This window comes from Dunckerocampus dactyliophorus, chromosome 6 (genome assembly GCF_027744805.1).
Source record: "Dunckerocampus dactyliophorus isolate RoL2022-P2 chromosome 6, RoL_Ddac_1.1, whole genome shotgun sequence".
Taxonomy (NCBI): domain Eukaryota; kingdom Metazoa; phylum Chordata; class Actinopteri; order Syngnathiformes; family Syngnathidae; genus Dunckerocampus; species Dunckerocampus dactyliophorus.
Genome location: NC_072824.1, coordinates 8660321 through 8678567, shown reverse-complemented (window position 1 = coordinate 8678567; position 18247 = coordinate 8660321). Strand labels below are relative to the sequence as shown.

General features: G+C 39.6%; 1 protein-coding gene across 7 annotated transcripts in view; it reads right to left on the bottom strand.

The window, feature by feature from the left end:
• Positions 1-18247, bottom strand: part of gab1 (GRB2-associated binding protein 1) — a 69461-nt gene extending 51214 nt beyond the window's left edge. For 2 of the 7 annotated variants that reach the window (XM_054778570.1, XM_054778575.1), the window contains exons 1-2: positions 17785-18223; positions 17531-17690 (exon numbers count right to left, since the gene is read on the bottom strand). In XM_054778570.1, coding sequence (XP_054634545.1) covers positions 17531-17602 — 72 coding nt within the window. In that variant the 5' untranslated portion in view covers positions 17603-17690; positions 17785-18223. Of the gene's footprint in view, positions 1-4230; positions 5641-17530; positions 17691-17784 lie in introns of those variants that run through there. The other 5 variants (XM_054778571.1, XR_008570641.1, XM_054778573.1 and 2 more) reach the window with 5 other exon arrangements.

Sequence of the window (18247 nt, the reverse complement as noted above, 5' to 3'; positions counted from 1 at the left end):
CAATTACCAGGTAAAATTGGCCAATGATGTATTGCATCAATATATGTAAGGATTTTTGCATTGAATTAATTGACATTTTATTCACTAATCCAAAAAGCACACACACACTATGCTGGTAAAATAAGTGGAAAAGTTAAAAAACGGAATTTTAAAAAAATTAAATGGAATTTGCAGAAAAAATAAAACAGAATTTGGGGAAAAAAATAAAACAGATTTTATAGGACCCTACGTAAAGAGACAACATAAATATAACAGAAGAGAAATGGAATGTCAGCTATTTAGACTCGCCTCCCAGACAGATAGTAAACTCTCCTCATGTTGGTGTTAATGATATACACTTTTTTTTTCTTTTTAAAGTTTTAATACACAGCAGTTCCAGACCCCATCCGTGCTAAGTGAATTTCCGCAAAGTAGGATTCCTTATTTCTAAATGGAATGCATGGAATATGCATGGAATAGCTTATAATAGTTTTTAGCATTATTAGAGCCCTATAGACATGAAATAACACCCCATTGCCACTCTTACACTCATATTACCCAATATAATAGACATATTAATATAAAATAAGACATCTTAGACATAAATAAGACATAACATATTCTCACACATTAGGATTTTGACAGCGTACTTTCTGCGGTGGCTATTGTCTCATCAATGTAACGTTACTGACACCTAGAGACCAGTGTAGAATACTACTGTAATGCCGCTGTTTGTGGTTAAAGAGACTCGCGATGCACTTAAATCACTTTATCAGCAAACAGAGAACACATATGCAGTGAACATTCACACAGGGGCTGCTGTCGGCCGCAACTCACACCAGTCACTGCACTCTCCACACCACTAACACTCAGCTAAACAGTCAACTCTAAGCTAGCTAGCTTTCAGTCCATTGTTTTCACTAAGATGAGCATTTGTCAAACCACCCATCAAACGTGTCTTTATTTATGTCTTTAGGCACCACAGGCACTCTGAGGACCGCTACGGCAAGAAGAGGAAAGAAAAAAAGACAGTAGTGTCACCTGAGTCACCAACATGTGAAAACGAGACATTTTTTGCATATTTTTATAACTTATTTTTTATAACTTATGTTTACATTTGCATGACAGGTCAGAATATTAAAATGTTACTTAATCAAGCTTTTATCATGGTGGCACTATTTCTAGGGCCCTCTGTGTTAACGGAATCGCAAAATTGACAGGTAAAAACGGAATCTACTGTTTAGCGCGGAATCTCACATATACTGACATAATAATCAGCTATTGCGAATCCGAAGCCCAAAGAAGCCACTAGCATTTCCTCCTGATAATTATAACTTTTACTCCCCTCCCCATTGTGTGTTTTGTGTCGGCCTCCTCGAGCAGAGTTAGCAACCGCTGCTTCTCCTCACAAGACTGGAGATATGTCCTTCAACTAAGCAATGTGTGTATGTGCTCAAGATAAAAAGAAGTCTAAGTGGGAGATATGTCCTTCGACTAGACTGTGTGTGTGTGTGTGTGTGTGTGTGTTCAAGATAATAAACAGGATGTGATATCCAAGTGATATATTGCAACTTCTTTCTGAGAAGAATAGAATCGTCCCTCGCTCTATCGCTGTTTACCTTTTGTGGATTTGCTGTTTTGGGGAATTTTTAGGGCTTTTTTTTTTTTAATACAGCGTATGAACGGTGTTACAGGCCGAGCCTGGCCCTTTAAAAAGAATTGCACTGTGGTAAGAAGTGGAGTGTCTCTCTTCCATCTCTCGTTTGTCTGCACTGCGCACTGTTTTCCGTGTCCTGATTGGCTGCAGACCATTGTCAATCAATCTCCTTCGTTCCGCACTGCTGTATCTCCTGTGTCATTGTTATCTTGCTTGCTAGCTTGTAAATAAATATTTGGTTCAAAGGAGGAGGACTGCAACACGAGTACTGCAGCAATATGTTTTAACAAGCATACATAAATGCTGCAGTACATAGGAATGGCGCCAAGACAAAAAGGCAAGGTGACTTTATAATTGCTTGTGTCCGACCTGTAGGTTGATCATTAAAATTCTAAACTTTTTTGAGTGTTTAAACAAGAGAGAAATGTGAGGAAATGTTATTGCCTGTCTGAGAAAAGTGTATAAAGTGTATGGAGAGGGGTTTTACAGTCTTAAAACATATATAACATATATAATAACACATATAATAATAGTAAAAACAATTAAGTTGGCTACTTCACAGATTTCACTTACTGCTGGCTATTTTGGGAACCTATCCCCCGCCATAAACGAGGGAACACTGTATTGTGGTTTTTTCATGAATTAATTAATACATGATCGCCGTCTTGGGGTAGACTATCGTCTGCTATTAGTCAAAACATATTGAAATACAAGTGATATGTAGTATTCTGGTTGCTTGGCGGCAGTAATGACACAAAACATTGACGAGACATTACCTTACATTACCATAACACTATGAAGTCAAAGTCAGCCATTGCATGTCCGACATGACAGAGAGAAAAAAAAGTTCTCTTCCCATCCCGTGTGGAAGTGGGAAGTTTTTGGCTTCTTAATTTTAGAAGAAATAAATTCGAGGCTAACTGGTAGCTCGCTAGCGTGTTAGCTTGCTAGCTCGAGGCCGACTCGAGGCCCTGCAGCATAAGAGTTGCAATGGAGTGTAAAGGTGACTACAGGGGTGTTATTTCAGGTCTACAGGGATCTAATAATGTTAAAAACCATATTTAGAAAGTCATAAGCAGATTGTCTATGTTCGATGAAAATATTCAATTTATTAACATTGAATCCAAAATTGGGAAAATTCATTTAACGCAGTCGGGTCTGGAACCAATTAACCACCATAAACGAGGGAGGACTGACATTTATTCAGACAAAACACACTACTCTGGTAAGGTGGAAAAAACATTTTCCCTAATAGGTAAATAAAGCAGAATTTGAGAAAAATAGAACAGATTTCATTGGGCCCTGTATTTCCATTATTTCCAATGGCAACACATTAGAAGTCGACTAGCGTCCGAAGAAATCGTGTTCAATATTTAAAGTTCACATGTAAAACAAAATATTTAAGTTTTAAATGCCTCTTGCAAGCAAAACAAAAAAAAAACAGCAACTCTTCACCAACATGGAGTGCTGACTTAAAGGTTGTCCCATAACATTTAGGGGCGTGAGAGGAGCAAATAGGTGGAGATGGTGTAAAGGTCCACTAAAATGACCAGTGTCAACAACTGCACAACTTGATAACATCTAGCCACATTTTGAACAGCTAAGAAGAAGAGGCACATCATTGATTCCATGGGACAATTCAAAGGTCAAATCAAAGTCCCTTCACAATATTTTATGTCCATGTTACACAAAGTTATACTGATCCAGATTCCAAATCCAAATCCAAATCAGTAGTGTATCAATCTGCCATATGGAAGCAACATACCAAGTTTCATCACAATCCATGAACAAACTTCTGGTCCAGGTTCGATATGGATCCAGATCATGATCAAAACTATCAATTAGTCTTGATTTGGATCCAAATCCTTACGCTGTACAAGTATCTCCTATATGTCCATGCGCAAAAATGACATCAATCCAGATCCAGATTATGACTTTAGAAAACAAAAGACCCGAAAATGAATTCAGATAAGAATCCAGATTACAATCAAAAGTTTATCAATAAGTCATTCAGCTGAAGCAAAGCTACATTCAAGATTTAATCAAAAATCCTTCAACGACTTGATGAGTTCTGTCTGTGATACATACGAAACCCGAACCCAGTTCCAGATCACATGCCAATTTACACTTGGATCAAACAAAAGTGCACACGAAATTGTTTCCAAAGCAGCTCTCATTTTGTCGATACTGTCAAATGTATATGTATGTTTTCATTAATATGTTTATTAGGGTAGGTTCAATTCAACAGTATTAAAGTTGAAAACACCATTAAAATGTAACTGCTGTATTTTTAATAGGTATTAAACATATTGGGATTTAAAAAACAAATATATAACAAATACAATATATATAATTAAAAAATAATTTAAATGATCATTTTTATTTTATCATCTTAAACATTTCACATTTTGTAACGGCCACATTCATCAACAGAGCTGTTGTGTTAAAGACTACATAATACACACTAAAGACACATAAGATTGTGAAGGGGTACCTAATGAAGTGGCCTGCTAGTATATGCCATACAGAATCTTTGCAATTACAGTACAATTTAAAATAAACATTAAAAATGATCAATGCTTATCATGACCGACCTTAAGCTCAGCTTGGTTCTAAAAACGCTCTGATTGCCGTTCATCCAAATGATCCAAGCAGAATCCACAGCTTTCTCATAAAAAGAAAATAAAATCAACAATAAAAAAGTGCCGGGGAAAGTTTTATGCTGAGAAAGTGTATGCATGGACAAGGAAAGCAGGTTGTCCAGCGTCTCAGCTTCCAATCAGGTTGGAAATGAATACTCCTCATGTGCGACTGCATCGCTGTGTGTCTTTCCCAGCCTGTGTGTGTGTGTGTGTGCGTGTGTGTGTGCGTGCATGCGTGTGTGTGTGTTAAACACGCCTCTGGCTTGAGGCCAGGCCAAAGATATCATGGAGCACCATAGTAACTCTAATGCAATCAAGGAACAGTAGCCACAACAGCAGCACTAGCGGACATTCCTATAGAACACCCCCCCAAAATCAGGCAATTGAATTAGATGTTACAACACTAAACAATACAGCAACTTGGGCTGCAATGCACCAATGTACTGTAGGCCTGTCTGAGACGTAGCAACTTGTGAAATTACACAAGTTGCCAGCAATATTTCACACGGGCTCTCCATGCAGCTAACCCAAGACGGTCCTGTGGGTCAACAAACACGCACACATGTTGGCGCAGGGAGCAGATGATGGGGGCTGGAGGGGTGTGCAACAGCCTGACGGCAGCGGGCTATATTAGGGGTTGCAGACACGGCGGCGAGGGTCAGATCTCACAGTCGCCGCATAACTAAAAGAGCCACCTGCCTTTGTGCGCATGTGCTTGTGTCAACGACAGCTGAACGCTTGTAACTTTAAATGTGAACGCTACTATGCAAATAACATCAACCGCCTCCATCCATCATCCAAGATGTCAAAATTAGCACACTTTTTTGGACCACTTTTTTGGGTTTTATTTATTTCTCTATACATTTTCATTACTTTTTTTAAGTCCATGAATCAACTATTGGTATAGAAGCAACCAGTAAGGCTCTGTCAATACACTAACCCAGGGATGTCCAAAGTGCAGCCCGGGGGCCATTTGTGGATGTGGCAAATTCTAAAAATATAATTTAACAAGAAAACTTGAAAAAATAAACAGGAAAACACAGTAGTAATTTCACAGTAAAGTTAAAATATAAAATTGTAATCCAAAGAGGAACAGTCATAATTAATAACGTTGTAATATTATCGAGGGAAAGGCTTCTTGAGACGTCATCTGTACTTCTGTGAAGAAGGTGTCGCCAGATACTGAGGTCCTCACTCGTACACGAGTACAACTCCTGTACGACTGAGAGCCTACACAGACGCAATGTAATATTATGAAGAAAAACAATGCCATTTTAGTTGCATAGACTTGAAATATTAAAGAAAAAAAGAGATGCTCTTTTAAATGTCGTAATGTTATGGGGAAAAAAACTAAATACATTTGTAATTTCTGGAAAATCGTGCTGCGGAAAAAGTTATAATAATAAAGTCAAAATATGATGGCAACAAAGTCATTAAACGAAGAAAATTTATAAGAAGTTGAAACAGTTGGGAAATTTAAAAAAAAAAACAACAACATCAGAAATGGAAAAAATGGCTAAAATTTTATGAGAAAAACATCACAATATTGAGGAAAAAAGTCGCAATTTTCCAAAAATAAACATGTCATATTATGAGGAAAATGTCATTTTATGAGCTTAGAGTTGACATATTAAAGAAAAAATATATATACATACACACATTCTGTGCACACATATATAAATATATATACACTCAGTCCCCTAGTAACGAACATCCGACGTGCGAACTTTCGTAGATACGAACAAAGCCAACTAGTCTATATTTTCATGTGTTTTGCCTTATAAAGTCCATATTTATACTGCTACATGCTTGACCAGCCAGCCCATATTTATACTGTTACATGCTTTACCAGCAAAGGGCGCTGTGACACTGCTAATTGGACCAACAGCTGTAGAGAGAAAGCTACATTGTTAGCTGTATAATACAATCCGGACAGAGCGTGTGAAAAGTTTATGAAGAGTTAATAGGCCTGCTTAATTCTACACCACCCACAGAACACTACCTCTTTTAGAAGAGTCTAACGATGACGACGATTTGTCCTTTTTTTCCAATATCTCCTCCTCCAACTCCAGCACAACGACGTATGCTCGACCACTCCTCTTCAAAGGTAAATAACATTTATCATTACGTATCATTATATCATTTTATTACTGTTATTTTCATTAATTATCCTTGTTTAATATTACTACTGCATCCAAACTCATATTTACATACATACGCATATACTGTATATGTATACACGTACATGTAGTACCTATATCATTGGTAATATTACCTTTTCCCCGACTTAAGAACAATTCGACATAAGAACGTTCGTCTGGAACCAATTGTGTTCGTAAGTTGGGGACTTAGTGTATACATATACAAGAAGTTGATTTTTTTTTAAAGCATAGACTGATACAGATAATACACCTTTTCACCTGAGATGCAGTTCTTTCTTGAAATATATATATATATATATCCATCCATTTTCTTTATCCTCATAATGTTAAGAGAAAAATCGAGTCATAATAGTAAACCAATGAGGTTGCAATACTATCAAAAATCGTAAGATGTAATGTTACTAAAGTCCAATTATAAAAAATGAAAACAGATTGGGTAAAATTGTAATTCACAAAAAAGTAGTAATGTTGTGAGAATAAAGTCATATTACAAATGCTACAGGAGTCAGATTACAAAAATTAAGTCATAATATCACATTTTTGAGAAATGAATGGTAATATTACAAAAAGAAAAAGTTGTACAGTAATCCCTCGGCACTTTGTACTTCAAATTTTGTTTTTCACGGTTTTTCAAAAATATATGAATAAATCATGCTGTTTTGTGGTTGAATACAGTCTATTACTAAAAAAATGCATTGAGTTCATTTTACATATTTTCTGCAAAAATTAAGCATAAAATTACTAAATGAACTAAAATACAAACATGAGGCATTCAGAAGACACATTCAAAGATGTTGTGATGGTATGTAGTATTGTACACTGGTCACTAGGTGTCAGTAATGTTACTGTAATGTTTGGTGAGGCACACAAGCCCCAGACTTGACTGCCCGATCAGCAGGCTTTTTATTGCAGGTTTGAATTATCTCACGACAGACACAATAATCCTTACCACAAGCTAATGTTGCGGCCATCACGCCAAGCTAAAACTCAATTCTGAATCTGTCATTGTTGCTGAAACACATTTCCAGCAACTCACACAAGCACAAGTCTTATTCATGTTGTAAATGCCTTATTTTCTCTGATGATGTCTACTATATTGAGTCATACGAGTCTAAAGGCAACTATAGGGGTGTTATTTCATGTCTAGAGATCTCTAATTATGTTATAAACCGCATTAAAAAGGTCATAAAAGGGTTTTCTATGCTTTAACTACAAAAATATTCCATTTATAAATAAAGAATCCTACTTCGCTTACCGCAGTCGGGTCTGGAACCAACTAACCGTAATAAACGAGGGATTTCTGTTTTTTGTTAACGTCTGAAAAAGACGCTGTAGCTATCCTGTCATGCAGAAGTTTCCCGTGGGAAGTTTAGTACGACCAAACTCTCGTGCAATTGAAGCAGCACTACCTCCCACACGACAACAAGAAGTCATTAGCTGTAACTGAAAAGATGACCAGCCCCTGTCGATGGTGGGTAAAGTCGGGTTTAAACGCTTCATTGAGCACCTAGAACCTCCCTATATTATGCCTAGCTGCCACTACTACTGTGGATAAAACTATACCCCACATGCATAAAGAAGTAAATGGGTGGGTTTTTCCTCATACCCACTGTTGCTGATTATTGTTCTCTGAGTAATATCACTTGATCAAGTCTACCCTTCCACACTACAAAATAAGCAATCGATGTATGTATAATTTGTGCTGATATCAGGTTGATATCGGTATTGGCCGATAATCAAGGCTGCAATATTGGTAGCGGATCGGATGTGAGAAAGTTGTACGGGGGCACCCCTATTAATTCCCGAACACCCGGCCGTCCAAAGTGAAAGTCGGATAAAAAGTGAGTATCACAGGGAGCGTCGAGGACCCCCTCCTCCTCCTCCTCTCACTTTGGCCGCCATCTGGTAGCCATCAGCGTCTCACACAGGAAGGGGCGGCCGTGCCTTTCTGAGGGCGCCAGGGAGCAACTCCTCTTCCCTTTCTCTGAGCTGCAGAAACAACAATCACTCTCTGCTCTGCACTGCACTCCATTCTATTGCTTTGCAGCCCGTCCTGGCGGGATATCAGGCCCTCGCACCCCACAGCAGAGCAGCAGAGAGGAGCACAGAGCAGCCTCACATTCCTGCTGCCGCCGCCTGCCAAAAGACACTGGGAACGGAAAAGAAAGAAAGAAAGCAAGCGAACAGAGAGCTAATGGTGTTGCTTTAGAGGCCGTGTCGTCCTTTTGCTCATCCCCATCTCTCCATCCTTGCTCGACAAGAGATGACAAAGTTATTCATAGTCATTGTGGTGCACTTTGCTGCAAGCACATCTTTTGTTTTGTGCTGCTGTGCATGCTGCTCCCTCTTCAAGGAGTTTCCCCTGCTTTTACAAGCACTCAGGGAATGCACATCATCATATACTTGGCTCGGCTTCACTTACTCCATTTGTTCCCACACTGCCCAATCTGATGGGATTATGGTCGAAAAGAAAAAAAGCCTTTTTGTCTGGTTAGTGTTGCGCACTCCCAGAAGTTTTTGTATCCAACTCTGGCAAAGGAAAGCCACCTTATGAGCTATTTTTACCACCTGGAGCCACAAGCTGCACAACAGAGACATGGGAAACAAACTGGAGCGTGTGCACAACACTGGTCCTGACTCATCACAGCGGTGACTGAGAACTCGCGATGACTCGTGCACAAATTAGTCCGGCTAAATAGCAGAGATGTTACGGGCATCTGCGTCTAATATTAGATGCAGAAAGAACAGCTCTGAAACTACAAAGGCAGCAAAGTTCCCACACAGTCATTCCCCGAATTTGACAGGGACAGCTGCAAAACACAAAAAAGCACATGTTTAAAATGTGCAGAGTCAGCCTTGACCTCAGTTCGACCACATCAGTCCAAACAGCAGCAACAACACATGAACAGGATCAGCCATTAAAGATGTTGAGCAGGCAATACCTGGGGAGAGAATGTGAAAGAAAACCTTAACAATGATTTGGAGTGCATGAGAAAGTGAAATAGAAAACAGCTCACTTTAACCACATGGTCTTTTATCAAGTACAGTCGTCTCTCACAATATTATGGTTTGATTATCGCTCCCTTGCTATATCATGGTTTTCCAGAAATTAATGAATTAATTATCGCTGATTCGTGATAACTATGGTCTATTATCACACAAAACATATTGGAATCAAATTGTTATGTAGTATTCTGGCCACTAGGTGGCAGTAATGACACAAAATACTGAGACATTACCTTACGTTACATGACCTTAACACATTACAAAAAAAGTTCTCTTTCCATTTTGTGTGGAAGTGGTAGGTTTTTGGCTTCTTGAAAGCAAAACTGCACTTTTTTAAAAATGTTGCCCATCATCCACAATCCTTCCTCTTTTCTGTGTGTTCCAAAGATATAAAAACAGATAAAAAGTAGTGGTGTAACGATTCATTCACTACACCGATCCATCGATTTATATTCCTACGATTCAACTACATCGATCTGGGTTCTCAAGTTTTCATTCAGGACGACATACATAATCAATCTAACATCGTTTAAATGGTAATAAATCGATTACATAAGTACTAGGGAAGAAAGCATTGGATTCAAGCATGGCAGGCTTTATATGGATGTGTTTTTTTCGCACTTTTAATGATAAAGACGTTAAACGTTAAATCGATTCAGTCTGCCTGTCTGTGATGTCATCGTCTTCCGGGTACGTGGTGGTCATGGGAGTTGTAGTGGACCTGTGAAACACAGTTGATTTGCGGCTTCTTCTTACGCTGAGCCGTATTTCAACATTGCCGCCATGTTGGATGTGGCAAGAGTCGGAGCGGAAAAAATGCCTCATTTATATGCTGCATGGAAGTGTACGACTTGTTTTACTGCCCAAAACAAATACCAGGGAATACCCTTTCACAGGTAAGACTTAACAATTACCTTTGATAGTATTTGGCCCATAGACTGCACGATTTGGCCATTATAACTTTGTTTTAAGAGCATAATTTGCAGACGTTGTAAAAAACACTGTATTCTCGCACACAATTCATTCATTGTCATCTCCCACTCTGTCATTATTTTTAGACATACTCGCATACACGTACACACATACACATATGCACATACATGAAACATGTCAGTCATGAATGTGTATCCCTGACACACATGCATACACAACAGTGCTGGTAGAACAAATGGGGCGTGATGAGATCAAGAATGTGGGATAGCTGACATCATTTTCCACTAGCAAAGATGTGACTGATTGTGATTGAGTAGGTGTATTATAAGCACGAGTTATAATATGTTCATTCGGCCCATACAGGTGAGAAGGTTTCAACACCTAATTGAAGATACCATACCACATTCATTTGTTGAGGAATTTGCATAATGTCCCTCAACTTTGAGTGCAAAGTGCAGGTTTGGATTGCGCTATTTAAAGTAAAACCTCTGTTCAGCCAGATTTTGTATTGCATTTTTAACTAATTGATAATTTATTATTAAATATGCCAGCATTATTAATGATTTATACCGGATTCCCTTACAAAAAAACAATGGGAATCTAGGAAACTTCACCTGCACTGTCCAGTATCCTGGTATTTATTTCACAGTCACACTGGTTGAATTTTTGGCTAAAACATTACTGAATCGATTTAAAGTTACTGAATTGTTTCAGATCATATCGTTCTAAATTAACCAATATTGTCCTTGAATCGTATCGGCAGTCACGAATCATGATACGAATCAAATCATTATTAAAACGAATTGTTACACCCCTCGAGACAGCTCGAAGCTACACCTAGCATTAACTTTTCTATAGTACCTGATAGTACCTAATTATGCCAATGAAAAAAACGTCAATAGCGAATAGAGCCTAAAGTAGGAGAATTAAGGGGAATTAATAACAATTCAGGCACAAAAGGGTTAACATTTTAATTTTCACTTTCAAATTCAAGTAGCTGAGCTTCAAGCCTGTTGAAATCCATAATAAATACAACTAAAAAGGTGTTCATATAAGGTTTCCAACCATGTAACTGATCCATCTGTGTACATCACCACGAGTGCTACTCCACAAAAGTGGGCAGCTAAGGATAACAATTGCAGCAGCGCCGCCATTAATATTTTATGGCTATTTGTTTGTAATGGACATTCAATTATTAATGGCTCATGCAATCCATTTCCACAGGCGGAGCGGGACTTTGCGACGATACCTCCCTTCTCCCCCCGCTTCAAACAGAGCGTTGTGGCCACAGGAGCTGGGCGCATGACTACACTACTGTACCTCTCTCTGTTGCACGGCCAGCTTGTTTGTTTCCACAGAAAAGTGGCTGTTTGTTCTCTGTTCCGCTCGCTAAGCAGATTTAACGAATCCGCTACTTAATCTGAACCTTTGTTTTCATTGCGCTGGGCATTTCTCATCAATGGACAAGAGTTTCAAAACAGGACACATGTGTGAAAGTTAAACTCATAAGCTCATCGTCTAGTCTCAGTGTAGAGGTGGCTGTCCAGGGTTCAGTATTTTAGCTAGGTAGCCAATATTTTAGCCAAGTGTACATTAAAGTCGTAATAAGCACTCTGCAATGTGAGCAGTAAACTCTTAATCCGATTATAGCGCCTAAACGGCAACATACAAAATAAACCATCTACATGACCACAGTGTGTCATTTATGGTAATGTATGTGTACTGGATGTCAACTAGGCTGGTCAGCTGAAATGAAACTGTTAACCGTTTGAGCAATCAAAACTTCATCAAAACCTAAGAACATCATGTTGAGATATCGATAGGTTTGGGCATCGTTTGAATTTGAACAATTCCGGTTCCGATTCCTAAAGATTCTTGATTCCGATGCGTTTAAGAGGCAGGGTCATAAAGGTTTGCATGGTTTAAATGAGGGTGCTAACCAGAAGTCTTTTTGGATGAAATGTCAGAACTTCTCTATGAATTGTTTAATGATATGAGCTTTGTAACAACTTTACTACGAATTTCTGACAGGGCTATTTTCAACCAGTATATAAATACCAAACCAGTTAATATAAACGTTATGGAGTTTCTTTCTACAGGAGTACACTTTCACAAAAGGTGTTTTCAATTGAAATGTAGTATACTTTGTTTGCTGCCTCAGTGTTGTGTCAGCAATTTTTTATGAAACCCTTATTTCGTTAACACAAGTAAACAGGATGTAGCCCACAGCACTCTTATTTTGAAGGTCGGAAGTGTGTTGTGCGGTTTGAGAAGGTCCCTTGACTGTTGCCAACAGAGACGGACTAGCTGTAGCCGTTGTACTGTGTCATTTCTATACCATGAATTTGTGAACATTATGTTGGTGGTGCACCCTCCTTTGCATGATATTGAGTTGCAAATATTGCAATGAGCCGACCACTCTTTTATGAAGTTAAGCCAAACTTTTTATCCGTTTCTTCTTTGCTGGTCCTCGCTGGATTGTTCTTTGTTTGTGTTCACGGCTATTTCTTCCAGTCGAGGGGGCATCAAAACAAGGAATTGAAATAAAAACATCTGAATGTCTTCCCTTCCCAGCCCACGCTACAAGATAAGGAGAACATAAACCGCTCAAACGTACGCAATTTGGAAAGGTGGACTTAAATAGGGATGTCCCGATCCGCTATTGGGCTGATATCAGCAAAAAAAACAACAAAAAAAACAATATCATATTACATCGGCCTGCATCTGAAATCTCCAATACTGGCACTACAAGCTATACAAGCTGTCAATTCCACACTCCCCCAGCACGTCTATCCAGCAGCGACCGGACAGAGCCCATGGGATCACAACAAGTGTTTGCTAGCATGCTAACAAAGTAGCAAGTAGCAAGAGTGATGTCGGCCGTGTGGCAGGAAAAAGACATTGCAGCTGACTGCAAAACTTGTCATGCACAAGTTTCCAGTGGTGACACGGAACTGGGGAGATTTAATACGACCAACCTCAACGTGAATATGAAGCGGCATCACACGGGAAACTCCCAATGGACGGCAAAAAATAATGACTTTTTAACAGAACAGAAAAGAACCAGCCCGAGTGAGTAATGTCAGGTTTAAACATTTCACTGAGCACCTGAAACCTTGCTATATTATGCCTAGCTGCCACTACATTGTGGATAAAACTATACCCCACATGCACAAAGTAGTAAATGGGTTTGTTTTTTTTCTCATACCAACTGTTGCTGACAGTTGTTTTCTGTTTGAGTAATATCACTTGATCATTTCCAAATTTTAACTTTAATCTCCATATTTCCCCCACTTTTCTGGGGGCAGTGCGCCACAGAAAAGGGAAGCAAATGTGAAAAGTGAAGTGAAATTAGGCATCGTCAAACACTTTTCCACTACAAAATGGACAATGAAAACTAAGACTGAGACATCCTCCCCCCAATAAGCCTGTCTCTCACTCTTCCCGTAGGTTATTAATGATAGCCACCACCTTCCACTGGAATAGAACTAAACAGAAAGACAGGAAAGTTGCAGTTATACAACTATACTACGATGAAGTGATGGCACCCAGTCAAAGCCAGAATGCTGTAGAGCAGCGTGAGTTCAAATAAATAGTAACCGTTTTATACTTCTCTTAGAATTAGTGGTACGTTCACAAACCTTATCAAGCTTCTGTGCCAGTTAGTTATTAATATCCCAGTTTTGTTTTGAGAATACCCCTCCACGTATGAATGTACATACATGATATCACACACAAACACACGCACACACCCACACCTTACAGCGAAATCAGTTATGACGATGTGATCCCACATTCACTCGTATTGCACCATGGTGCCGCGTGCCAATGACTGTGTGTACTACGTATACTGTCTACTAGAATGGCAATAAAAATTTCCACTTGATTCTTCAAATACTTTCACCTTTGAGCTACGGCAATCAGTAGCAATGCACATCAGGGACAAAGTGTGTCCGATAGCAGGTCAGCCAGTCAGCCAGCCAGCATGGTAATGAATGTTAAGAATCTTTTCCATACAAATACTCCACACTTTAGCTCTCTAACTTCAAGTTTAAAGCATTTATCCAACTGTATGTTTCAAATGCCCAAGCTGAATTACAAGCCCCTTTCTATCGAAAATTGACGCAGAACAGCAGCTCCACTGTTAACTTGCCGGTGCATTTTACACAAAACCCAGAAAAAGCGGGACACTGCCACAACTGCAGCAACACAACATCCCGCTATGAGACAATTAGATGCGTGATGGATTGCATGATGTCAGCGCCAAAGTGTGATGATTTGACACACACAAGACGTGACAATCGCTTCAGGTTTTCACATATTGGCAGTTCCGCCTCTGTTAAGGCAATAATATTACCAACAAAGCCAGGCAGTACATGTCTATGCCATTCATACAGAACAGACACGGAGGATAAGGGCGGAAAAAATTGGCTTTATGTGGAATGTGTGAAAGGGGCTGTAATAGCATATCCACACTTTAAGTGCCTGTACAAGCTGGCTTTTTTTCCACTTTTTTCTGTGCCGCTGTTCTGTTAAAACGGCACTGAAAAGCAGAGGTAGCATTAGAGCCGTAACAAAGGAGGGACAGCACCTGTTCATAAGGATATTCAGCAATACTGTGTGCCATGACACTGTATCCAAGCACATCCGGTTGTAGCGAAATCCCACTTTGCAGGGTTCTGTATAACAGGCACAGTCAGGATGAATGCCGAGTGTCTTTTTACAGCTTTGATGCGGCAATTTTTCGGCATCTCTGTGTGAAAGAGGTTAGTTCAATTCAAAGCGAGACTCCTGCATCACCTTAAACTGTGTCACTTGTTAGCAAAGTTCATCTAGGTTGTCTAGTGGTTAACTTCTTCTTACTTTGTGTGACAAGTCATATACATGCGCATTATACGTGTTAAAAGTCAACAGGATCAATTCTGAACTACACCTGTGTCATTCATTTTATTAATAATAATCATAATAATAATAATAATAATGACAATAATAATAACAGTGCTTAACTTATTTTTTACACTTGCATGAGATATAAAAGTGTTGACACTGGAACTGATTATTTCCATATATGTTATTTTGGGGTTGGCCAAGTGTCTCGCAACAGCTTGTAGTTCTTTGTCTTGACAAATGACACAGGTGGACTTTCAGCAGAACCTTTGACACCACATTTGACAAGCTGATCTCACAAATGGTGAGTGGAGGTGCCATCTTTTAGTCACGGCTGTAAAAGCTGGGAGCGCTTCTCACGCGTGAAGTAACACGGACAGAAAGGTGCTCATCACATTTTTTTAGGTCTTTCTCGTCTTGCTTTTCTCAAACTAAAAAAAAATCAATACGACCAAAAACAAAGATCCTCATACCTCACTGCAAGCCAGATTATTTGCTTTGATGGTGTATAAATAAATTAACGGCTGATAAACAGGCATATATACAGTATTACTGCAGTACAAGTCAAAAATGCCTTCTCATTCAAGAGCATGGGACATTGTGTCTAAACTTTTCACTGGCACTGTGAGTCCCCCGCTCCCAAACCAGTTGTTGTGATAGTAAATAAACCCTCCGCTTGACCGTGCACAACCTTCATCATGTGACTGCAATGGCACTGCTTCCAAAAGGTAATCGATACTTGTATTGACACCAGCTAATCAAATCCTGAGAGGTGAAGATGCCATGAGCGCGCGCACACACGCACACACACACACACACACACACACGCATGTACATACCACCAATTAATGTTCCTAACAAAGCTGAAGCCGACGGTACGACATTTTATCAGGACTATTGCAGTACTTATGTATATGAGATTATCCGTACTAGGTGGGTTAGCTTGAGCAAATCAAGCGCTCCTTTTCTTTGCTGCAAACGGCCCGTCGCAACTACCTCTGAGCTCATTGGTAAACAAACATGGCGTCGATCCGATCGTGTGAGACTTCTCACTGTTTCAGAGGAGGACATTTCACCATATTCTCCAAATTCTCTGCCATCATTCAGCGATGAGGGTAAAAAACATAAAGCATCCATGCATCAAACCTAATCAGTCAACTGAAACGGCAGCATTGCTACGACACTCGGGGCTTGTTCCTATCACCGCGGTGTCTGAAAAGTACAAAAAAGTTTGCCACGGTTTGTAATTCGGAGCCGACACTATGTTTTTGTTAACAGTAGTGATGTCATGATATTTGGCGAGGACAAACCTACGGGTACAGTTTGTCAAATCCAATTTTGTTTGATTCGTTCTTACCTTCAGGTATGCACAAACTACAGTTACATTTAAATTTAAGAAAATAATAGATATAAAACAGTTATCGGCATTGGCATGAAAAAATATATATTGTTCATCCCTCAAACTGCAACACAAAGCACCTAAAGTGGTCTGTTCAGTACAATATGCAGAGAAATAAGAATTAGACCGCAAAATCAGCCCTTTTTAGTGCTATTGTGAAGAGATGCGTCTCCCAGACACACGCAGTAATCCAACCTCTGCAAATTCCACACCGTTTTATCTTAACAGTTAATTATGTTTACACTATGACAGCTTATACTCCAAATACTGCCTGCACTGCTAATAAACGATGCTATGTTTGCCCGAGTTTGACCCTGGAACTGATGAAATGTTTTTCCATTTCCTTTATGGGGGAAAATTCCTTGAAATTACAATAAATCAGAAAACTGTGTCCCAAAATACATGTTCTTCTACCGTACAGGTTGTACAATTGTATTATGGAAACAAACAGAATGCGTATCAGTCTCTCATGCTACCCACCCATCCTAAATGATCCAGTTAAATGGCCGTCTTGCAAGCTTTCTCACACTATTAAACTGTCTGTACTCTATAAACAACAACAGGAATGGGTTTAATTTGAAAAGTGCATTGGAGGTCAAAATTAGTGTTTTGAAGCTACATAAATAAACATTTGAAATGAGTGCCCCACAGGTAAACAACCACCTGCTTACTTCACGTGATCGTTCTATTAACAGTTTACAATACAAATAAAGCTCGGCCAAATCAAACACGCTTCAATGTGGAATGAAACAAATACGACGGTATGTTGTTAAAACACCAACAAGCCGTAGACTGAAGTTCCTTGGTGGTTTTAATCCGCCTTGCCGCGCCAGCATGCAAACAATAAGACATAAAGTGCACTTACGTAACGTCGTAACTTTTTTTCCGGAGGAGACTTTCGCAGCCATCCTGAACACACCACATCTCCCCCGCTCATAGCTGCTAGCTAGTTGGATCCCCTTTTGGGAGTTTAGTCGGGGAGATAATGGATCTCACTGGAGCCTTTTGGGAGTGTCCTCTTGTGTCTGGAAAGGGGAGTGAGAAAAGACTTCAAAATGTATAAAAGTTGTCACATTTACAGTTTTAAAAGCTATATTTTGCGCATAAATCTAATAATACCAGTCGCTCCTTCTTCGAAAGTCGCCAGGCAGTTCTCCAGAAACGTCGATTACAGATTTCAGCTTTGCGAGTCAAAGAAATGCTGAAATAGTTTGTTTTGTCTTGCACAAACACACAAAAATCTGCTATATTTGTCCTAACTCCGCGAAGAAAAGGAATACAGTTGTGGTGTTTACACGGAACGCATCGTGCTAATAGAATAGCTCAACCCGGACAAAGTGGAGCGATTCCCGGTTGGCGGAATGAATCCGCGAATGTCCCACCGCGGCGTGCCCCGGCTCATAGTTTGAAGGCGGCTTGTGGGGGCAACAAATGCCTAAGATTTAAAAACAACCGTCGCCGAGCTTTTCCTACCAGTTTACTCCTCCAGTGGTTCCTTAATTGTGATTGACAGCACCGTGGCTCTGTCTTTTCCCAGAACAAGTCGCTCTCCTCCGCTCTCCTCCGCCCTCCTCCTCCTCCT